Source organism: Gopherus evgoodei, chromosome 2 (assembly GCF_007399415.2).
Source record: "Gopherus evgoodei ecotype Sinaloan lineage chromosome 2, rGopEvg1_v1.p, whole genome shotgun sequence".
In the NCBI taxonomy this organism is placed as follows: Eukaryota; Metazoa; Chordata; order Testudines; family Testudinidae; genus Gopherus; species Gopherus evgoodei.
Window position 1 is genome coordinate 118,500,010 of NC_044323.1, and position 24,803 is coordinate 118,524,812.

Sequence of the window (24,803 nt, forward strand, 5' to 3'; positions counted from 1 at the left end):
TCAGTCTTCCAGGCCCAGCAGCCCAGAATTTCGGGGAGGGAGAGAAGAGGAAGGCAGTGGTAAAAGCCAGGAAAGGGAAATCTTTCAGGTCTTCTTCATCTACTAAAAATGTCACAAGCCTGGATTTTCATTCTTGGCAAGTTATCTTTGAGACTCTTCTAAAACGCAGGATATTGCAACTGATATTTTAGAACTTTGTAGGGGAACCTGATGCTTTATTTTTATTTTTCCCACATCAAACCAAATTCTCTCTCTTGATCAAGTCTAAAAATTGGCATGTAAGATACAGGTGGTCAAATCCCCTAAAATAAATAATTGAAAATAACATCCATCCACTCATCCACTTTGGATCTTCCTAGACTGTAACATGCATGAAATGGATTCCTTTCATTTTATATCACTCGGAAGGGCAGGAAAATCCAGATCGGAGTTTGGTAGGAGCTGAAGGAGTGGTGTCTGACCTGCCGGTAGGGAGTTAAAGAAGGAAAAAGGCCCAGCCCCGACACAGTAACGGAGTAGGGGGAGGGGATTAGATTGGTAATCGTGGTGCTTTGTTAAGAGTACAGAGAAATCATTTGGGCTGTGCTTTGGTATCTAAGGGTGGGGTTATTTTTACATATACAACAGAGCGAGGCCTTCCTGGGACTTGGGGTAATAACATGAACATTTTAAATTATTTCTGCCATGGTTTATGTTACTGTTATTTGTATATCAGCTGCAGCCTGTCTGTATGCATTCGGTGGTGCATTCTTCTTTGTCAGGCTAGAATCTGTTCTCTGTTTCATTTAACTAGAAGAGGAAAGAAGGAAACAGCAAGGAAATAAGAACAGGCTCTTAATGCTTGAGATGTCCTGATGCATGAAAGCCTGGTAGGATTCATATTTCTGTCTATTTTGAAAGGAGATTCCAGGAAAACATTAGAAATAATAACCTGCATCTGTTACCTCTTGCCTTGCACAAACTGCTTTTGATGTCCTCCATAACTAGTAGGTTGGGTTGCTTTAAAATTTTATTTTGCTAGTACTGGAATACAAACAGTTTTATGGATTGTAACTAATTAATTGCCTGTCTTTTTATCTAACAACCCACAGTAACTATTAACACTTTATATTAAAACAAGATTAGAAAAGAATTTTTAAACAACTATTTTTAATATTAATATTATAGTTTATGTATACCTCTCATTATGATTAATAATGTATATTTAATTACCAAGTATTTAAAGACAACTGTGAATTCACATAGTGGAAAATCTGCTTTTAGAGAAACCAGGCTTGCAGCCGCACTATGATCTTATTACATCTCAAACTAGACAGGGTCAGTCCTAGTTGATACATGGATGGGAGACCACTGAGGAAAACCTAGATGCTGTAGGAAAGTGGGACACTGGGCTGTTGGAAGTTCCATCATTTGAATGAACTGTAAACCTAATGTCCTGACTGCTTTGGGTCATTACAAATCCCATGCAATTTTGCCCTGCCCCTAAAAACAAGGGTTTTAGCCATGGTGTCATGACCAACTTCTAATTCTGATCATTATATTATCTGCTCTCATTTTTTCCTTTAACTTAAATTGGATAAATTATTCTTCATTTTTCTGCTCAACTATTACTGTCTGTAATGCTGCTGTGTGTTGTTAAATGAATTCAACCTCCTCCCCCCACCCATGGCTTCAGTTAAATAGCAGATGATATCCATATACAGAATAATGTTTGTGGTTAATGAAAACTAAAGATAGGATTGGATAGGGATTTCCATTCTAATTCTATCTTCTTTTATTGGAACTTTCTCAGAAATGTGTCTTTTGAAGTTGAAATTGTCCATCCTTGGGCTCCACTTGAAAGTAATTTTTTTTTAAAGGTACACGTTAAATTGATGTAGATGTTGGAGTTAGAGTATCGTGTGTGTATAAAATAATACACACCTGCTTTGTTTTTTCTCTGTGTGTACCTTTTTAAAATATAATTCTCCCAACCTACTTTTGCTAGTAAATAACTCAAAAATAGACAAATATAAAAAGGTTGAACATTTAGTCCTCATGGAAGTATGCTTTCCAAGATAAGATGGAATGAAAATACTTTAGTATTTGAAAGTAATAAAGGTTTTAGTGTGCACAGTATGTAACTTTTAATCCAATAATTTTTTTTAATGCAAAGTATGTATTGTTTATGCCCTACGCCAGCATAGAATGTTGGGCATACTGAAATTATCTACTGCACAGGCTTGTGACTGCAAGAGGAATTTGTATGGGAACAGGTAAGGGTGTGAGAATACTTTGTTTCTCAGGATTTACCATGTAACAGTTTTTCATGTATCTAACTTGTTCCTAGATTGTTCCTGCTTGCTGCTATGGGACATGCACAGAAAATTACTTCCATTTCAACAAAGATTTCTGATTTCTAGGTTACTTACTGGGCACATATATAGTCCATGGCCCACATTTCATGGAAATTATTTGTTCCATAAGATGTGGGCTAAGGGAGTTCTTCCTCCTATTCCATGGAATAGCCAAAGGGCTGACAGAAGTTCAGCACATGTAAAGGACAAATGTATTGATGTATCTTGCTGCACCTTCTCATGCTTTGACATGAGCTGATGCTTTGACGTGTCTCAAAGCCCTTCTTAGTTATCTAATGGCTGGAAATGTGCCTCGACATATTGAAGCAAGCAGATGAAGCATGTAGGAGAAGGTGCTTCAAAGCACATTCTTGATGCATTTAGTCATTAGGTATCTCAAACAACTTTTGGCAGTCTCTTAAGTCTTCTAATGGAGTCAGGCCATGACCCTGCCTGCTCCATGGGAGCATATGCAGACTGTATGTATATGTGAAGATCTGATTATAATAGTAAGTGTATGTGTGTATATATATATAGAGAGAGAGAGAGAGAGAGAGAAAGAATGAATATTTCAATCATAAGCTCTTTTGGGGAGGGACAGTCTCTTTGTTCTGTATTTACATAGTGCCTAGTTTCTGATCCATGATGAGGGCTCCTAGGTGCTACCACAATGCAAATAATAAATATTAGTAATACACTAAGGTGTAGTATAAAAGGTTTACCTGTAAGTTTCAGACGGCTGCATTATTCATGATTGACTGAACCTTTGAACCACATCACTCACTTCTCATATGCCGATTTGTACAATTTTAGAAACCTGCAAAGCCAAGGGCCTGAATTACAGTGAGTCCAAATTTTCAGGTATCTGTGGGAAAGGAAAGTTAAAACTACAGTGTTTAATTTCTTTTAAATACACTTCTCTAACATGGTTGGCTTTGCAAATTAAATGGCTTTTCTAGACATAAAAATGTAATGATTTTGCAGTCCGATATCTCTGACTTTTCCAGAGCTAGAAGCAAGTACAGCATGGTCCACTGGAAAGCAGAAAATCTCCCTCTTTCCCTAGTCCTAGTCACAAGGTATTGGACTTTAGACTTGCCACTGGTATACAAATGGATATTGTCCATCATGGACCTCAATAATATTTTTGGGGGAAGAAATGCCACGCTTTGTTGCAAAGTTTTAATTTTGGTTTTGGAGGCTGTTTGAAGCTGCTGAGCAGTTTGGTATGTTGGAATGATCTGAGCAACATGGATGAATGGCAGAGTGCATTAATTTTTACTTAACAGCAATTTTGAAACTTAAACTTTCCTATTAGCATTAGAAATTAGTATCTACTCATTCCTAGTTTGCATCATCACAGATGGCAGTTTCTTCTCTTGTTGTTAAATTGTTTTTTCATTATATTTAAGAAACTTTTAAAGCTGGTATACTTTTCTTTGTAGTCAGTGCAGGCAATTAGAATACCTGGTTTGCTATGCTTTCAGGGTTTCTTTGCACATATAGTATGTGGAATGCTGGGATTACACATAGAAAGGAACTCGTCTGTCATCACATGGGGAGACCAGATTTTTACAAAGAAAAGGGGGACATCTGCCATGATGTGAGGCAGGACGTGTCACAGCAGAGGGTCCTCCCTCCTCTCCAAGCCACCCAGCTCCCTCTCTTTTTCCACTCTTTTTTCTCCTTACAAAATGAAAAATCAAGATGCAATACAGTAAATGGCCAAATAGGAGGAAGCAGTATTTTCTCCATCTGTCATTACTATTTTCTCTCAATATCAGCCTCTCAACTGTATTTTATTCCTTGAGGCTGAGCTCCTTGTTTTATTTCCTGTCCACCTTGCTGCAATTCCTACTCCATAGTTTGTTCTTTTTTATCCTCTAGGATACAGTTCTCTTTCTGGGTTTTCTGTTCTTCTGTTTACAGGATTGTTGGATTTTTTTTGTATTTCCTCTTTGTCCTTTGTTTCCTTCTTTTGACCTTTGCTCATTTCTTCTGTCACTCATTCTGAAAATATTAATTAATCAGTTGTTTCCTGAGAAAGGAGATAAGAATAGCTGTCTGTAAATGTGTTTGAGGGAAAGTATTTATTTAGGATGGTACAAGGAGGAATAGCTAGGACTTAGTGGGATGAAATGTAGAAAGGAAAAATTTAGGCTGAATACCAGAAAACATATTTTTACAGTGAAATCTGTTCCATTTTGGAATGATTTCCTAAGGGAAATAAGAGAAGCCTCACTGCACTGGACAAAATACTAGAGTGTGTGTTGTAGGGAAGAATACTGCATTGGCAGGGAGGTGAACTAAATGTCTTAATAGGTCTCTTCTGGCTGCACAAAACTTCCTCTGTGCAAACCTCACAGGTCTTTGGGGCTACATGGTTTTAGGGGAAATGACTAAGCCGGGAGGGAACATGACAAGAGAAAAGATACTCTTTGCAGCAAAATCTTCTGTCAAACACACAGGAAAATACTCTGTAACTAATGCCTATGGAATCCCATTTCTTGCTGTCAGTGCGCCTTTTCCTTTGGTGGAAGTGAGGTCCAGTTATGAGCAGTATTGCCATAGGATCATGGACCTCAAAGATCCGTAGAGGGTATATCTATACTGCAATGTAAGCCTGAGTCTGTGGGACCCGAATGTGCAGGCACGGGTTTCTAAGCCCACGTTTGACTGTCCACATTGATTAGTGACCTTGGGTTTAGAATTTTCACACCCATGCTCATGCATCCAGACTTCACTATGCAGACCAGAGTCAAACCAGCTTATCCCAGGCTTTCTGTCACCCTCTCCTGGTGTAGCTGCTCTAGCTTTTCGTTCATGGTGTGTTGGGGAAAACTTGACTGTCCATCCCATGGCACTTTACTGGAAGATGTCTCAGTCTGCCAACACCGAGCTATCTTTTGGGTCTGCATGCTCCTGTCAACCAGAGCCAGTAATGTGAATGAGGCACGCTTTCGCTCTTGTTTAGGAAATGGTCAGAGCATCCATCAGAGGCTGGGGGATATTTTGGCAGCATTTTCTGACCTACCAAAGGTACCTATCAGTGGAGGAGGATGATACAGACATGAGAGACTCCAACTGGCTGATGCAACTATACCGGGAGTCATGAGCAACTGATGCCCCCTGTGTAGACCGGCGCTTGTGGAGCAGAGCCACTGTATAGACTGGTGGGATTACATACATCATCATCCATCCCTTTGATGACCAGCAGCATGTCCAGAACTTCTGCATGAAGAAAGCAATGTTTTTGGAGCTTTGTGAACAGCTAGCCCCACCACAAGAATGAGGAAAGCAATGCTGGTCCAGAAACGGGTTGCTGTAACTGTCTGGAAGCTGGCTACGTCTAACTCCTACAGGTCCATTGCTAACCAGTTTGGTGTTAGCAAGTTGGCTGTGGGGTGTCCAAACTGTGCAGGGGCCATTGATGGGATTCATGTGCCCATAGTTTGCCGTCCTCAAGGAACACATGAGTACATAAACTGCAAAGGGGACTCCATTATTATGCAGGCCCTTGTCGACCAAAGAAGCTGATTCATGGATGCCAACATAGGCTGCACTGGAAAAGTGCATGATGACAGGGTTTTCCCCAATCTGGAGTTACCATCGTGGACAGGCTGAGACACTGTGCCCACCAAATGACATTGTCATAAATGGAGTAACTATATCTGCTACAGAAGACCCCCTTTTGGCTTGGGTTATGAAACTGTACCCTGATCTCAGAGACTGGGCAAAAGAAGGTTTAATCACACTGTCAGTAGGTGCAGAGTGGTGGTTGAAAGTGCATTTGGCAGATGGAAATCCTACTGGTGCTGTTCACAGAATTGTTTAGATTCCAGTGTTATCAGTGCTGTCTGCATCATTGTGCTCTTCCCAATCTTTGTGCAGCCAAAGGTGAGCCACTTCATTCAGAATAGACTCTTGACAGTAATGGATTGCTAGACTGATACACTCAGCCAGAAAGTACAACAGAAATTAGGGATGTTTTGTGTGACCACGTTATGGCCTTCCATGGACCAATGGATGCGAGAAAGTAGTATGTTTATCAATATATCTGTATAGCAATATCAACAATAAAGTACTATTGCTGTATGCTAGGGAGGCCAGTGATTGTTATGAATTTTTAATTATGGATGGAATGACTGCTTATACTATCATGGAGGGGCTGGTGGCTCTTATGCATTTTCTTATGGAGGAGATGAATTCAGGTTTTTACTTGTGGATTTGAAAAGTCATATTGAGATGTTGTTTTGCTGCATATGACTTCCCAGTTATGTCCCATCATGGTTTTATATTTGTTCTTTGAAGTGCATGTGTTATGTAGTTCATCTGTAGTGTTGGTAATAAACTGTTAATGAATTCAAAGTCTTTATATGTTAACATGAATGTATTAAAAATTACTATTTAAAAATGTATAAGGCCAACTGCCATGAAGTGAACAAAATAAAAAAGTGTGTATCTCAAACAGTGAGCTGTCCAAACCTGTGAAACCAACGCCAAAAAAAAAAAAATTCCTCTACTTCAGAGTGTCCCCAGCCCCATGTTCTTTGCCCTTCTAGTGCTTTTGCATGCACTTGGCGCTGTTGCAGAGGGGTGGGAGGACTGCACAGGTGTGGAGGATTACAGGGGATACATTTGCCAAGTCCAACTAGAATTCAGTTCTGGTTTCATGGGCCACCCAACCACAAAATTATCCAATGGGTTCCTAATCTGCAGGACATGTAGCATGGATGGGACATCAGCCATGGTGCTGGTGCAAGAAGTGTAGGTGGAGTGGAAGCGTGCACTTTCCCAGTCATTAGCACAAGCAGCCTCTCAAACAGGTCTTTCTGCTGTGCTCTGTCTTTTTCCCTCCAGTGACGTCCCTGCTGAAGGAACTTCACTGAAAGTCTCTCATCAGACATTGCCTTTCAGTTTGTTGTGAATCCTTCTCTCTCTAGTACTGAAATTGCTGGCTGGCCCTGTCCAGGATGTGCTGTTGTGGACACATTTCCTCTTTGATTGCATTGTGACATCCCTGGCTTCTGCTGGACTGTGGCTGTCCTGCAGAGATAGAAGGGCCTGAAAACAGGAATGGAACAGGAAATTATTGTGTCAGTGCTTCAGAAAAGGTTCACTACATCATCACCAAAGTATCCTTGAAATCTCAAGGCCAAAAAATGTAAAAAAATGCTTCAGTATATTCCAAGAGCAAGGTTTTCCCAGAGGCTCCATGGATGCACATGAGAATTAAGCAGAATTTAAAGCCTTCACACAGAATGGTGAGGTGAAATTGACAACTGATATATCTTTTTTTAAATATTGCAGACAATTTCAGCCTTGGGGAGGTAGGAGGGTGATGCCCCTTGCCATGGTTTTCTACATGTGGTTTCACAATCCTTTCAAGCATTCAACATGCTGGAGGTTTCTGAATGGCAAAGGGATATTCTGGCTCAAGCTACCAGGAGCAAGCCTTCTTGTATGCTAATGAGGTTTTTGAAGCTTATGGTGACTGACAACACACCTACAAGGGGAATTGGCTGGTGACTTACAGAGGAGGGCCCAGCAAGTATGCCTTTTCCCAAAATGTGACTCCCATCTGCAGGGCCGGCTCCAGGCACCAGCCCAGCAAGCAGGCTCTTGGGGCAGCCAACGGAGAGGGACGGCACATCAAGCAATTCAGCGGCGGGTCCCTCGGTCCCTCTCGGAGTGAAGGACCAGCCACCGAATTGCCACCGAAGACTGAGGTGGCAGCGGTTGAGCTAATTGCGATAGCAGCTTTTTTTTTTTTTTTTTGTGCTGCTTGGGGTGGCAAAAACCCTGGAGCCGGCCCTGCCCATCTGGAGTGTCTAATATAGGAAAAGTTTGCAACTATCAGCACCTGGGGTTGGATGAGAATACATGAAAACAACAAGATGCGGTGCTAGCTTCCACGTGTATTACTGTCTCCTGTGAGTTGCTGAAAGCTATCTGCATTCATGCCGTTACCCTGGTGCAGCTATAGCTCACGATATAACCTGCTTGGACTATAGCTGTCTATGGACTACATGCACCCCTCTCCCCAACAATGTAGACTCTTAATACTGCACACATGGATTATATACCTACCACAGGGACTGCCTGGAATCATAATAGAGAATGCATTCCTGTGCTGCCAGGTTCTCCAACATTTCGTGGTACACATGGTTATTTCTGGAACTCTTACTGAAGCTGAACATCTTGCTCTCATCATACTAGAGTTTTGCCAGAATCTGACTGTGATCCTGTGACCAGGTAGCAGCGTGCTCAGCAAAGGACTTCTTGTCAGTCACCGTAGCTAACACGTGAGATAGTTCACTCTGTTTCCAGTTCAGAGATCAGAATAAAATGGAAAGGTTAAACGATGAGCACCTGTTAGATGATGAGCACCTGGCTAGTCATGGGATAGAAAGGCCAAGGAACACTGTCCATAGGACGTGGAATATACTGTTGGTGGACTTTCAGGGGAACCAGGCCCAAGCTGCATCCATGCTGCAAATGATAGTTTGGACTCTAGCTTGGGCCCACCCCCACCGGCTCTTAGGTCCAGATGGCTTGCTGTCCTGAGTCAGACAGAATTGTGTGTGACTGAAAGGAGGGTTTAGACTTGAAGTTGAACTCAGGCTTATATTGTAGTGTAGACCTACCCAGAGAGGCTGGCCCTCTCCATAAATGCGCTCAAATCTACTGGTTCAAACCCTGTCTCTTCCCAACCTCATGATATTTTTCCAAGTATCTTTAGTCCTCCAATAGAACTTTCTGTAGAAAGGCAGAATTATCTGTCCTATAATATTGTAGAATGAAATAAGACTTGAGTGACTTAGAACACTTGGGGGGGAAAATATTGACTAAAAGAAAATTACAATAAACAAATACATTTCAATATATTTGATCATGTTTCAAAAATCTTATGACTACTTTTATAAAACTTATAGCAAGCCCAAAACACTTCATTTTATAATTGGATATTATCATTTGCGCTATTCTTGTAGAACAATGAATTTTAACATTGGAAAGGTTTGTTGGGAAGAGGATAGAGGCTGGTTATTCTCAGTCAGCAAGAATTGAACAAAAATAATTATCTTAAAATTCTGCAGGGAAAATGTATGTTATATTTTAGGCAAAACTTTATAACCATTAGATAAACAATGAAACCATCTGAGGAAAAGGTTGTGGAATCCTTTTCCCTGGAGCTATTCAAGGCTACATTTAGACATTAAGCCAGTAGTTTGCAGTAACGATTCTAAAATCTCACTTGCTAAAATGACAGGGGTAGCATAGGTGACCTAGATATCCCTTTTAATTCAAATTATTTCTGTAAATTAAACACTTTTATGGCTACATGTAGTTATTTAATGCTATGATACAGGGTGTGGCATCCTGGTCTGCCAATCATAATTAAGATGGGAAGCTTATCCTGTATCATGTGCTTGTTACATAACAATTTTGTTAGGTGGTGTTGTATAAGAGCTGATATTTATACTATAGATAACCTGTATCTTTTGTCTAGTTATCCCAACATTTTATTCAGCTATCATATAAAAAAGAAGGCCTTGTAGAATTACAGCTTTAGAAATTGTTAACTGAAGGCTTAATTTTGGAATCCTTTGCTGATATATAATTATTTGATGACAGAATGAACAACCAATCCTTATTTGTTTTTACAGGGTTTTTTGGCTTCTAGGAGAAATAGTAGAAAATGCAAAACAACGAAATAATAAAGCCTGCTAAGTACTTCTCAGAAGTGGAAAAGAGTGTGCTGCTTGCATTAGTTGAAAAATACAAATATGTACTTGAGTGTAAAAAAAGCGATGCAAGAACTATTGCATTGAAACAACGTACTTGGCAAGCGCTTGCCCATGAATATAATTCTCAACCTAGTGTATCACTACGAGATTTCAAGCAGTTAAAGAAATGCTGGGAAAATATCAAGGCACGGACAAAAAAGATAATGGCACATGAAAGACGGGAGAAAGTAAAAAGAAGTATTAGTCCACTTATAAATACTCACATCATAGGGAAAGAGAAGATTGCCAGCATGATGCCTGAGCAAATGTACTTTTTACAGAGTCCACCAGAAGAAGATTCTGAATATCAACCTGATGCTTCTAATCAAGGTATAAATGCTACTATAGTGATCCAAGTAACACTGTTCTAGTTAAGGGTGTGTATGCATTTTCATTATTTATTCTATTATTAAAGGGGTTCAATTTAGCAGTGTAAATCTCTCTATTTAAAATGTTATTGCTGGCTATTAAAAAGTCATTTCACAGCAAAAATACTGAGGGCTTCTGTATATTTCACTAGATACACAGTAGTAAAATCTGATTCTTTTACACGTGTGAAGAAAACTATGTACGTTTTTAAGTTACTGGTTATCGTTTAAACAGCTGACCTTTCCAGATGTGGATAGATCCTCTATTTCCTGATAGCCATCACACAGAAGAGGAAAGTCCCAAAGGGCACTTCTGATCTTTTAAAAAGCATTGCTTTGCTTGTTTGATCTCCAGCAATATTTTTCCTCACAAGCAGCAAGTTTAGATGTTATCCTCTGAGGCAAGAAATTCCCTATGCTCCCCTCTAGCCTCTCTTTTTTTTAATTAACTCTTAATAAAACATAAAAAAAAAACCCACAAAACTTTCCACATCTATTTTTTCCTGGACTGTCACTGCAGTGGAATAAATCTATTCTAACAAATTTAAAAAAACCTACATGTCTCACACAGGACATAATATAGTAGTATGACAGCATGCAGATAAAATACTGTAAAACCAACTTTCTAAACATAAGAATGGCCATACTGGGTCAGACCAATGGTCCATCTAGCCAGTATCCTGTCTACCAACAGTGGCTGGTGCCAGATGCTTCAGAGAAAATGAATAGAAAAGGGCAGTTTATCAAGTGCTCCTTCATGTGTCATCCTGTCCCAGCTTCTGGCAGTCAGAGGATTAGGGACACCCAAAGCATGATGTTGCATCCCTGACCATCTTGCATAATAACCACTGATGGACTATCCTTCATGACCATATCTAATTCTTTTTTGAACCACTTACGCTTTTGGTCTTCAGAACTTCCCCTGGCAATGAGTTGCACAGGCTGACTGTGCATTTTGTGAAGAAATACCTCATTATGTTTGCTCTAAACCTGCTGCCTATTAATTTCATTGGGTGACATCTGTTTATTATGTGAAAAGGTAAATAACATTTCCTGATCCAGTTTCTCCACACCATTCATGATTTTATAGACATCTATCATATCCCACCTTGGTCGTCTCTTTTCCAAGCTGAACAGTCTCAGGCTTTTTAATTTCTCATCATATGGAAGCTGTTCCATACCCTTAATCATTTTTGTTGTCCTTCTCTGTACTTTTTCCAGTTCTAATATATATTTTTGAGATGGGGTGACCAGAACTGTACACAGTATTTAAGGTGTGGGTGTACCATGGATTTATATAGTGGAATTATGATATTTTCTGTCTTATTTATCCCTTTCCTAATGGCTTTTAACATGGTTAGCTTTTTTGACTACTGCTGCAGATGTTTTCAGAGAACTATCCATGATGACTCCAAGATCTCTTTCGTGAGGAGTAACAGCTAATTTAGACCCCATCATTTTATATGTATAGTTGAGATTGTTTTCCAAAGTACATTACTTTGCATTTGTCAACATTGAATTTCACCTGCCATTTTGTTGCCCAGAAGTTGCCCAGTTTTGTTACGTCCCTTTATGACATTTCAGTTAGTTTTGGACGTAATTATCTTGAGTAATTTTGTATCATTGGCAAACTTTGCCACCTTACTGTTTACCTTTTTTCCCAGATTATTTGTGAATATGTTGAACAGCACTGTTATCAGTACAGATCCTTGGGGAACCCTGCTGTTTATTTCTCTCCACTGTGAAAACTGGAAAACGGACCATTTATTCTTACCCTTTGTTTCTTGTCTTTTAACCTATTTCTGATCCATGAGCAGACAGTTCCAAAAAGGACTGGTTTTTGCTTAAGAGCTTTTGGTGAGGGACTTTGTCAAAGGCTTTCTGAAAATCCAAATGCATTACATATCAACTGGATCATCCTTGTCTACATGTTTGTTGACACATCAAGGAATTCTAATTGATTGGTGAGGCATGATTTCCATTTACAAAAGCCATGTTGACTCTTCGACATATTGTGTTTATCTATTTTATTCTGTTATTTATTATAATTTGCCCCGTACTGAAATTAGGCTTACTGGTTTGTAATTGCCAGGATCACCTCTTGAACCTTTTTTTTTTTAAAAAAATCACCATTACATTAGTTATCATCCAGTCATCTGCTACAAAGGCTGATTTAAGCAATAGGTTACATACTACAGTTAGTAGTTTTGCACTTTCATATTTGAGTTCCCTCAGAACTCTTGCGTGAATACCATCTGGTTCTTCATACTATTTAATTTACCAATTTGTTTCAAAATCTCCTCTATCGACACTTCAGTTTAGGTCTGTTCCTCAGATTTTTTTTAACCTAAAAAGAATGATTCTGGTATGGGAGTCTCCCTCTCATTCTCCTTAGTGAAGATCAATGTAAAGAACACATTTAGCTTCCTCACAACGGCCTTGTCTTCCCTGAATGCTCCTTTTGCACCTCAGTCAAATCAATGGCCTCACTGATTGTTTGGCAGGCTTCCTGCCTCTGTTTAGTTTTTGTGTCTTTTTTGCTAGTTGCTCTTCAAATTCTTTTTTGGCCTGCCTAATTATACTTGCCAGAGTTGGTTACTTTCCATTTTCCTCAGGAGGATCTGACATCCATTTTTAAAAGATGTCTTTTTGTCTCTAACCACCTCTTTTACTTTGGTTAGCCATGGTGGCATTGTTTTGGTCCTCCTGTTTTTTGGTTTTGTTTATTTGGGCGTATACATATAGTCTGAGCCAACTTTCCACATTTTTTTCATGGGCTGTCATTGCAATAGAATAAATCTATTCTAACCATATTTAAAATAAAAAACCTCCTACATATCTAACACAGGATATAATATGGCAGCAAGCCAGCATGCAGATCAAATAATGTAGAACTAGCTTTTGCTGAATCAATTTTAATAGCCACCATAGAATCCTCTTCCAAAATATTTGTTCTTCATAGCCTTTGAGGAATTTTGCCCATAACGTATTAATATAACAATTACAGTATGGGTTTAATGTGCAGCTTAAATATGCTAAACCCAAAATCAGTGCAATGCTCTAGGTTTCTTGGTAATTATTGAGCCCTTTTTATTCCAAAAGCAGGTGCCAAGCCTTTAGTAAGTATCTGTATTGCGATAAATATCTAGACCATAACAAACCACTCTAGCCTCCTCCCTTGCCACATCAGAAGTAATCTCTTTCCAGTATGTAGCCACCTTATACCTCCCAGCTAATGAGAATACTACATAAATTTCATAGTAAATATGAGGCAGAAGCAATAAAAATAACCTATCCTGTTTTTGTATGTCTGCTTTTTTTACTACGTATTAAATGTTTTAGTTTTTTGTTAAGGACAATGCTATCGAGTGTATGAGAGTCAAATTCTTCAGCCTCTCCAACAAAGCAATGAGAGGTCTGAGCTCCTCGATGTAACTTAGTGAGAGTACGGCTCTGGTAGCATTTGTGCAGTAGTATGTGTGGAGTGAGTCCTCTTAAGGGAAGCACTGAGAGATCATGTAGTGGCATATATCCAGTATGATTTCACTCCAGTTCAGTTACTGCTCTCTTGATCTCCAGATTTCTCACTGTCACACAGAACAGTTGAAAGAGGGGGTCAGATTCTACATGATGTTCCTTTTCTTGTCCTCTTCCATAGTAATACTTTACATTATTTTATTTAGGGTTTAAAGGCCCCACTTCAGCAATGTACTTAAGCATGTGCGTCATTTTAGGTTTTACATGAGTTGCATAAAAAGGGACATGCTTTCCTCTTCCCCTGCATATATGGTTGCATATATGTGTCCCCTTTCCAGCCCGCCCCCCACAGTTACCCGCTTGCTTATTTTGAAGGTAGTTGATGTGGAAGACTTAAGCTGCATTTTGTTGTTTGGACTAAAGCAGATGGATGGCCCTTTAAAGGTCATCCTGAAAAAAGTATTTTTCTCCTTTGTTTGCTAACTTACACCAGGTAGGAGTAATCCAGAACCAGAAAGGAGAGTGGCCCCAACCAAAGATAGCTTTTGCTGGTATTTTGATATTTACCTTTTTTTTTTTAGAGATTGCTACAACCCATGGAGCCCAATATTGTTGAAATTGTGGCCAGGTTTGTTTTCTGATTGTTCTTATTCAGATGGTAAATAGTGCCCAAAAATAAAAAGAGAACTTATTTGATCTTATCTCAGAGCCTTGCAGCTTGGGTTTGTATTATTTTGTTTTTTTTTTTTTTCCTTTTATGAATTAGAGGAGAAGGATCTTCTGTCTCACTCATGTACAAAATATCTGTTGGTATTTTTCACAGCAAAATAAATCAAAGCTTTACTGGCTGGCTAGGTGTGTGGGAAATTATTCAGTAAGTTTTGCACTGCACTAGCATAAGAGAGATCCTGGGTTCTCTAAGAACGATCTTTAAATTTTATAGTGTAAATTTAAAACCCCTGCATAGTAGTTCTCAGCTACTGCTTGGTAATAGTGACCATAATATAATTAAATTTAGCACTCCTGTGGTGGGGAAAACACTACAGTAGCCCAACACTGTAGCATTTAATTTCAGAAAGGAGGTCTACACAAAAGTTGAGGAAGTTAGTTAAACAGAACTTAAAAGGTACAGTGTCAAAAGTGAAATCCCTGCATGCTGCATGGATACTTTTTAAAGACACCATAATAGAGGCTCAATTTAAATTTGTACTCCAAATTAAAAAAACATATTAAGAGAACCAAAAAAGTGCCGCCGTAGCTAAACAACAAAGGAAAAGAAGCAGTGAGAGGCAAAAGGCATCCTTTAAAAAGTGGACGTTAAATCCTAGTGAAGAAAATAGAAAGGAGCATAAACTCTGGCAAGTGAGATGTAAAAATATAATTAGGAAGGCCAAAAAAGTGAAGAACAGCTACCTAAAGACTCAAAAGTAATGGCAACATTTTTTAAGTACATCAGAAGCAGGAAGCCTGTTAAACAACCAGTGGGGCCACTAGATGATCAAGAGCTTAAAGGAGCACTCAGGGACGATAAACCACTGCAGAAAAGCTAAACGGATTCTTTGCATCAGTCTTCACTGCTGAGGATGTGAGGGAGATTCCCAAACCTGAGCCATTCTTTTTAGGTGACAAATCTGAGGAACTGTCCTAGATTGAAGTGTCATGAGAGGAGGTTTTGGAACAAATAGATAAACTAAACAGCAATAAGTCACCAGGACCAGATGGTATTCACCCAGGAGTTCTGAAGGAACTCAAATGTGACATTGCAGAACTACTAACTGTAGTTTGTAACCTATCATTTAAATCACCTTCTGTACCAAATGATTGGAGGATAGCTAATGTGACACCAATTTTTTTAAAGGGCTCCATAGGTGATCCTGGCAATTACAGGCCAGTAAGCCTGACATCAGTACTGGACAAACTAAGAGCATAAGAATGGCCGTACTGGGTCAGACCAAAGGTCCATCTAGCCCAGTATCCTGTCTTCCGACAGTGGCCAGTGCAGGGTACCCCAGAGGGAGTGAACCTAACACGTAATGATCAAGTGATCTCTCTCTGGTTGAACTATAGTAAAGAACAAAATTGGCAGACACATAGATGAACATAACTTGTTGAGGAAGAGTCAACATGTTTTTTGGAAAGGGAAATCATGCCTCACCAATCTACTACATGTGGACAAGGGGAATCCAGTTGATATAGTGTACCTGGACTTACCGAAAGCCTTTGACAAGCTCCCTCACCAAAGGCTCTTAAGCAAAGTAAACTGTCATGGGATAAAAGGGAAGGTCCTCTCATGAACTTGTAACTGGTTAAAAGATAGGAAACAAAAGGTTGGAATAAATAATCAGTTTTCAGAACAGAGAGAAGTAAATAGTGGTGTTCCCCAGGGGTCTATACTGAGACCAATTCTAGTCAATGTATTCATAAATGATCTGGAAAAAGGAGTCAATAGTGAGTTGGCAAAATTTGCAGATGATACAAAACTACTCAAGATAGTTGTCCCAGGCAGACTGCAAAGAGCTACAAAAGAATCTCACAGAACTGGGTGACTGGGTAACAAAATGGCAGATGAAATTCAGTGTTGATAAATGCAAATTAATGCACATTGGAAAACATAATCCCAACTATACATATAAAATGATGGGGTCTAAATTAGCTGTTACCGCTCAAGAAAGAGATCTTGGAGTCATGGTGAAGAGTTCTCTGAAAACATCCACTCAATGTGCAGTGGCTGTCAAAAAAGTGAACAGAATGTTAGGAATGATTAAGAAAGGGATAGATAATAAGACAAAATATCATGTTGCCTCTATATAAATCCATGGTGCACCCACATCTTGAATACTGTGTGCAGATGTGGTTGCTCCATCTCAAAAAAGATATATTGGAATTGGAAAAGGTTGAGAAAAGGGCAACAAAAATGATTAGGGGTATGGAACAGCTGCCATATGAGGAGAGATTAATAAAATTGGGACTTTTCATCTTGGAAAACGGATTACTGACGGGGGATATGATTCAGGTCTATAAAATCATGACTGGTGTGGAGAAAGTAAATAAGGAAGTGTTATTTACTCCTTTTCATAATACCAGAACTAGGGGACACCAAATGAAATTAATAGGCAGCAGGTTTAAAAATAACAAAAGGAAGTAATTTTTCACACAGCCCACAGTCAGTCTGTGGAACTCTTTGTCAGAGGATGTTGTGAAGGCCAGATTATAACAGGGTTCAAAAAAAACTAGATAAGTTCATGGAGGATAGGTCCATCAATGGCTGTTAGCCAGGATGGGCAGGAATGGTGTCCGTAGCCTCTGTTTGCCAGAAGCTGGGAATGGGCGACAGGGGATGGATCACTTGATGATTACCTGTTCATTCCCTCTGAGGCACCTGGCATTGGCCACTGTCAGAAGACAGCATACTGGGCTAGATGGACCTTTGGTCTGACACAGTATGGCCATTGTTATGTTCTTAAGTAAACTCTTTCAATATAAAAATTTAATGCAACTTGAACCAAAGGTTACTTTGTTGACCCTGTCACTACCTCTGAGGGATCATTCACTACTATCTCTTGTAACTAGCTCACCTTAAAAATGTCATCTCCTTCTCCATCCTGTGGCGCCATGAAGACTTGATGTAATAGTGTAGCATGCTAGTGCACTTTAAACTTTGAGACTGCCAATCCTTTTTGTCTCTGAGATTTGAAAATATTGACTCCTTATTTATCCCTCTTCTCCACTCAGGTAAATATCTCAGCTGTGGTATTCAATCTCTTACAGAAGGAGTGTGGGATAAAAACTAGAAGGTGTTTCATCCTGTAAGATAGAGGTGCTACTCACCCTGAACGATTTCTTACGTCTTGAACTAGTAAATGAGCCAGACAACCATCTTAATGGTTATCATTCATCCACAGCAGCTAAACTGGTTCCCATTCTGTAGCTCCTTTTCTGTTGCACCATTTGTCACAAAGTGCCATTTTATTGAATGCAAATGGAAATAATATTGATCTCCAGGCACCAAAACTCCCATTCTATCAGAATAGGATAAACAAACTCTAGCAGTGTCTCATTTTAGCTTATCAAAAGGACAACAGATTGCACACATTGATTTGGCATACTGAGACTTCTTGAAATTCAGACCGTTTTCTGAGCATCAGTGGTTAATTTTTTTTTAAGAGACTTGGGCATGATCCAAATATTTAAAAAAATTGCATACTGAGATATTTCCTATTCCAGGGCCATGAGAAGACAAATAGCCCCAGCATTTCTCACCATCCATGCATGCAGTTCCACTGCCAAGATAAAATCTATTACCTGTGCTTCTGGAGGGGAAATGAATAAAATATATTTTACTGAAAGTGCACAGATGGCTTGAAACCACTTACATAATGTACAAAAATAATCCTTTTTCATTACTACTTAGATTTAACTCCACATAACCTGTCAGTTGCTTTCCAGATGAAAATCACTGATTTCCAGCATTCCTACAAGATTATTAATATTTATTATTTTATTTTGTAGTGTACACAAGTGTGGTATATACTTCACAGGAAACGTAAGACAAGTCCATGCTCCAAAAAGTTTCCGTTTTAGATTATAGTCTTAAGAGACAAGTGAAGTTACAACCTGGAAGAAAAGGAGCAAGGAAGGGCATAGGCTAAAGACATGATTAAACATTGCTTCAGGTTAAACATATGTATGTCCTGATAGGTCAAGAAAGGTGTTAAAACACGTTTTTGGTAAATGATGTACTGAAAGGGGTTTTAGGAAGGATTTGAATGAGATGAAAGGCTGGCAGATATATTTTGAAAGAAGCAGCACGGAAGAATACTTGAGACATTTGTGAGAGAAGATGAGAGGTATCAAAGCTGGCCCTTATTCATTGAGAGTACAGGTGGAGTGACCCTGCAGGAGGGCATCTACTATACCCCTTGCATAATAAGGAATTAGTTCCTTCACTGGCTCTGATTAGGATGGCACAGAAGGGAGCTTTGAATAAATTAATAATAATAGGAGATATACCAATCTCCTAGAACTGGAAGGGACCTTGAAAAATCATTGAGTCCAGCCCCCTGCCTTCACTAGCAGGACCAAGTACTGATTTTTGCCCCGGATCCCTAAGTGGCCCCCTCAAGGATTGAGCTCACAACCCTGAGTTTAGCAGGCCAATGCTCAAACCACTGAGCTATCCCTCCCGCCTCCTGCTGCTGGCTCTATTTTTATGCAATAATGCATAGCTCCAATTTATGAAAGCATTGAGATGGATTTGAAAACCAAAAGAGCCACTGGTAGAGATGGTCTTATTCAAAGAAATAAAGAATTAATCTCTCATCGGTTAGTAACCACTAGACTATTGGTTGCTTGTCACTGGAAATGAAAAAATTGACCAAATTAAATAAATGACTAAAAAAGTGTTATAAAAAGTATATCAAGTACCTACACTGTAAAATTAGAGAAAGGGGAGATACTTAGTGATTATTACTTTATTGTAGTACTGTAGCATTTGCTTATCATTTATTCACTACTAAGAGAGAATGCACTCACCTGCTAAAGAAATATTACTATTTAAAAAAAAAAAACAAATGAAATAAGTATAATGGATTTGCATTGGTTTGTTGTTGTCTAAATACAGTTCTTTGCACAAAGAAGGTGGGACAATGTATCTTGGGTTGTGTAAGAAGGATCATCCTGTAACTTGGTATCCCCCCCCCCAAAGGAAAAAGTTGACTGCATTGTTACCTATTATTTCTCTAAACAAAGTGATCTGTTTGTTTTTGTAATTGTTAATATTCTATTTATGGTACACACGTGGTGATCTGTAATAGTACTCCTATTTCCTAACACCTTTAGTCTCAGCAGTATTTTGTTGAACAAATAGTCCTATTCATTTCAATTGCACTGATAAGGCATACCTCAAAGTAAGGTTGATATAATTTGGTCCTACATAAATAGATGTAAAAATGCATACTTCTGGGGTGTACGGGAGTGGTGCTTAAGGGGTAAATAGTATACTAAATCTCTAGTTTAGTGTAGGAGCCAGTGCTTCCTTACCTCAGATACAATTCTAGGAGAGCGATTGAAGATCTTATCACATGCTCTGTCAAAATATAAAGGGAATGCTAAATATTTAGACTGTGTCACTTGGTGGCTCCTACATTACATTCAGGGGCGGCTCCAGTCCCCAGCGCACCAAGCGCGTGCTTGGGGTGGCATGCCGCAGGGGGCGCTCTGCCGTCCGCCGGGGAGGCAGCAGGCAGGCCGTCTTTGGCGGCATGCCTGCGGAGGGTCCACGGAAGCCGTGGGACCAGAGGACCCTCCACAGGAACACCTGCGGGAGGCCCACTGGAGCCACGGGACTGGCCACCGGCAGAGTGCCCCCCACAGCGTGATGCCGTGCTTGGGGCGGCGAAATGTCTAGAGCCGCCCCTGATTACATTACAGAAGCACAAGGTGTGCATGTGATGTGTCGACCGATGACTGTTATTCCTTACACAATCACGCTGTTTGAAAAAAAGAGGGTATCTTACAGGTTTGTTTGCTGTTTTTTTGCAGAGTCATTTTCTGTCTCAAACAGAGAACTGTGTGATGAAGAGAAAGAGATAGTACATTTCCCAATATGTGAAGGCACCTCCCAACCTGAGCCCTCATGTTCAGCTGTCAGAATAACAGCGAATAAAAACTATCGAAGTAAAGCCACTCAAGAGGGAGCTTTGAAAAAGATGCATGAGGAAGAGCATCACCAGCAAATGTCAATTTTACAACTGCAGCTGATACAAATGAATGAAGTGCATGTGGCAAAAATACAACAGATAGAAAGGGAGTGTGAGATGGCTGAAGAGGAACACAGGATAAAAATGGAAGTGCTAAATAAAAAGAAAATGTATTGGGAGAGAAAACTGCAAACCATCACAAAAGAATGGCCTGTATCATCCTTTAACAGACCCTTTCCTAATTCACCCTAGAATTTATGGTGGGCTGAGAAAATCTGGTTGAGCACATTGTTACTAAGGTGTATTGGCAAGAGGGTCTATTAAAATTAATGTAGTGTGAGAGAATGGATGTTCAGTCAATAGTGAACATGTTTGGACTCCTTAATACCATCTAGGAATACAGATTGGATGAGTCTAATAGGGGAAAGTTCTATAGTTCATTTGTGGGTGAGCGCTGAAAATAAATTGTCTCTTCTTTGAGTTTCAGATATGCACAGTAGTACTTGTGAATTGTGAGCATAACATTTGTTCCTCTCTCAAATTCCAACCACTGTTTTTAAATCTAGGAAGTTCCTATAGAGTAGACACACCTGAAATTAGAGTATGTTTTAAACTTCAGCTTTACAACTTTACACTTTAAATTATAATGCTTGTTTTCTAGCCCTTTCTTCCATTTCCTGGTTGAAGGAGTTGGAGTCATTCTTTGTTCTCACACTGAACACCGCAGATATTTGACGGGCAGTAACCCAATTGCTATACAGGGACATAGAGGAAATCCCCTCCCCCTTTCCTTTTTTATTATTATTTTATTTATTATTCCTTCTCTGCAGCAGGTAAGTGAAAATGACGGAGCCGGTGAGGAGACAAGAGGACCATTCTAGTAGGTAATTTGCAGGGAAAGGAAATCAAAACCTCCAACCATCTGGCTGATTGAGACAATGATTGGGCACTGGCCTGCTAGTTGCTAGGGCCATAACTGTTGGAAAGAGGGAAAGAAGAGGATATTTTCCCAGAAGCAGCTACTTTTGGCTGTCTTCTCTCAGTCCTATCCTATCATCCAGATATATATGCAAGAACTAGAAATATGTGAGGGAAGCATGCTACTGAAGTTGCTAGAGAAAGAAGCCAGCCCCTAACTACACTGTACACCTGACTTCATTCTGTGAATAAAAGCTTTGCTGCTGCTTCATGTAGTTCTTAAGAAGCAGCTGGCTGGCTATCTTGCCAACAAGCAATTCCTTCCAGCAGCCAGCTAATGGATTTAGATCTTGCCCCTTATTAGAAGTGAGGTCTGTTGTGGATCCTGCTCTTTTCTCACCAACTCAACATACTTATAGAGGTAAAGGCAGATTTTCACTTGGTGCAGTGCCCTATACCTGTGAATTCTGTCTGCAGTGCCCTATACCTGTGAATTCTGTCTGCTTGGCTCTGTCCCACATGTCAGCCCAGAGCCACCCTGCCTCTGATGTCAACCAGGGATTCCTGTTATCTTTATTTACTTCTATGTATCAGAATAGCACTGAGAGGCCTCAACAGAAACTGGTGCCCTCCTGTCCTAGGTGCTACACAGGCACATAATAAAAGATTGCCCCTCCCGAAGATCTTAGTCTAAAGAAGACAAGGGCTGGGAAATGGGCAATATGAAACCAAGGGTAAAGTATTAAAGTTCACATTTAGAGGTTTACTCTAAAGGATCTTCCTGTATCTGAAAAGGTGTTTTGGAGGGAGAGGCATTTTAAATAAGTGACAAAGAATGAGCAGAAACCCCTTATTTTGTATTCAGTTATAAAATCGAGAGTTCCGTTTTTTTAAATGTATTTTTCCCCCACAGATAATGGTTAGTAAGGAGAAAACCATACATTAGCAATATTTTTCAAATGAAAAAAAAATTTTAATGGTGTCATCCTCCCTCTGTTGTGTTCCACCTCCCACCTCTTCTCTGGATTTCCTTTCTCCTCCGAGGTTTCGTATTTATTTTTCTCTTGGTCATTTTTCCCTGCAACTGATGCATATGTGTAGGCTTTGTTCCTGTCAGTCATAATATGCTGCCTGCACCACAGTGGTGAAAGTGAAGAGAATGGTGCTGTTTCAGTGCTGCTTCTCCTGAATGATTGACAAAATCAGTTCTGGCAGAGATGGAGCAGGCACAAACATGAGGCTGGTATGAAACTAAAGGGCAATTCTGTTGGGTAGCAAAATCCCATTCTCAGTGTGGATGGACTCCCTCTTCTGGCAAATTGATTGTAGGAAGGAGAAGACAGTGGAGCCGGAGAGTACTAATTCTGTTGGCCCGAAAGGAACACAACGTTGGAGTGTGGGACAATAATCTATGACTCAGGGTAGGGGAAATTAAAGAGGAGAATTGGGGTTGAGAAGGGCAATTCTTTGGTCTGAGGTCTTGATCTGTGGTTTAGGGGTGAGAATGCTTTGAGTGGAGATGGTGATGGCCTATGCACCTATGAAAAAGGTGGGATGGAGGAGACTATATATTAGTGTCACACTGACACTGACAAGGCCCTTCCCATACTGCTACTGGCTGAAAACCACTCAGAACTACGCAGTGTAAAAAAATAGGTAAGGTATCAGAAGGTGAGGAAAAGAGACATCTTGAAAGTTGAGGAGGGAGCAAGACTGATGAGAGAATGTAGATTTGAATGGGATGGGCCTAGAAGACAATACAGCATGCTCCACAGAGATTGTGATATCGCCTCATTTTTTACTCTTTATGGTGATAGCACTGCTTATGAAATACATTGTTTCTTGTTTATATTCCAAAGAAATTCATTTAAATTATGCATATTTTCAGATTACCAAGTGGGTGATGTCTCAGATTGGCAATACACTCTTAGAGCCTTATTCACACAGCAGAGTGCTTGAAACCAAAATGTACAGCATTTGGAGTGGGCAAGAGGGCCTTTGAATTCAGTCACTGTTGTAAAAAAGTATAGCAGAAGGATTGGAAAGAACCAAGATAAAAGAGTTTAAGGAAAGGATAGCTAGTGTGAGTATTATGCCTAGGGACATGGTATTGAGTACCACAAGATGTCTGGAGACATTGGAACAATATTTATATAAGGAAGTCTTACTGATCCAGCTAGACTTACAGAATGATTATTCCCTGTATTGTCCTAATATATATCCCCTTGGATAACACTTAAAAATTTTCCTCTCTCTTCTTTCTGGCTTATATCCTCCATTAGCTGTTTGGCCAAGATTCTTAGTTTTTTTCTAAATCTTTTCTCATAAGAAAATCCCAGCAGCCCTAAACTATTCATTTCTCTTCTTTGAATTTCCTCCAAGTTGTTTACATCTTTTTAGTATTAAGGTACCCAGAACTGAATATGATGGGCCAAAATTATCTCTGGTTTAACTCCATGGATGATAAATTATACCAGCGAGGCATTTGGCCCAAAGTTCCAGTTGTGGTCTATTTGTTCATACAGAGAGAAAGTGTCATCTCCCTGGCCATGCCATGATGCATCTGCTTATATTGTCCAATAACACATTGACTTTTTTTACCGCTATATCAAATTGGAGCTCATCTAATTTGCTATCCACTGTCATAAGTAAGTCTTTTTCTGCATTACTTGTTTCAAAATTTCTGTCTTTCAAGATCTGTTTCATTTATTATTCCCCAGCAATACAAGCTGGCATATTTCCAGGTAGAATCTCATTTTGCTGTTTTCTGCCTTTGGCTTTGATCATACTCAACCCAAGATCTGTGCACAGAGTGGACCCTCCTTGCATAGCTCCACTTATTGCATGGCACAGTCACATACATGTTCTGCTAGACCCTATGAGGGGCCCTTCGGGGACTTGATTAAGGCAGTGGGGAAGACTGGGTAAGCTAGGAGAAAGAAGCAGGTAGAGGGAAATGTTTCCTATCCAGCTCTACAGAGCTCAGACAGGAAAGACTATGGCCCCAGGCTGTAATCTTTTCAGCTGAGTCCTCCCTCAGGACCAGAGCTGGTTCAGCAGCAGTGTCTACATAGGTGGCCCTGGTCTTTCATTGATCCTTGGGGATGTTTGGGGTGGTCTCAGTGGCCTTTTCCAACACTCTCTGCCCATAGGATGATCATAGAATATCAGGATTGGAAGGGACCTCAGGAGGTCATCTAGCTCAACCCCCTGCTCAAA

The 24,803-nt window shown here is 39.8% G+C and overlaps 1 protein-coding gene across 3 annotated transcripts; it reads left to right on the top strand.

Annotated features, from left to right (window-relative positions):
- The first annotated feature begins 517 nt into the window (after nt 1-517).
- Nucleotides 518-24,803, top strand: MSANTD3 (Myb/SANT DNA binding domain containing 3). Of its 3 annotated transcripts, none has more exons than XM_030551597.1 (3): nt 518-651; nt 10,004-10,453; nt 20,509-24,803. In XM_030551597.1, exons 2-3 carry the CDS (start codon nt 10,036-10,038, stop codon nt 20,916-20,918), a joined length of 828 nt encoding a protein of 275 aa, XP_030407457.1. In that variant the 5' UTR covers nt 518-651; nt 10,004-10,035; the 3' UTR covers nt 20,919-24,803. The 3 variants fall into 3 exon arrangements, with proteins under 3 accessions (XP_030407457.1, XP_030407458.1, XP_030407459.1); XM_030551598.1 differs by lacking the exon at nt 518-651 and adding an exon at nt 682-869; XM_030551599.1 differs by lacking the exon at nt 518-651 and adding an exon at nt 2,178-2,255.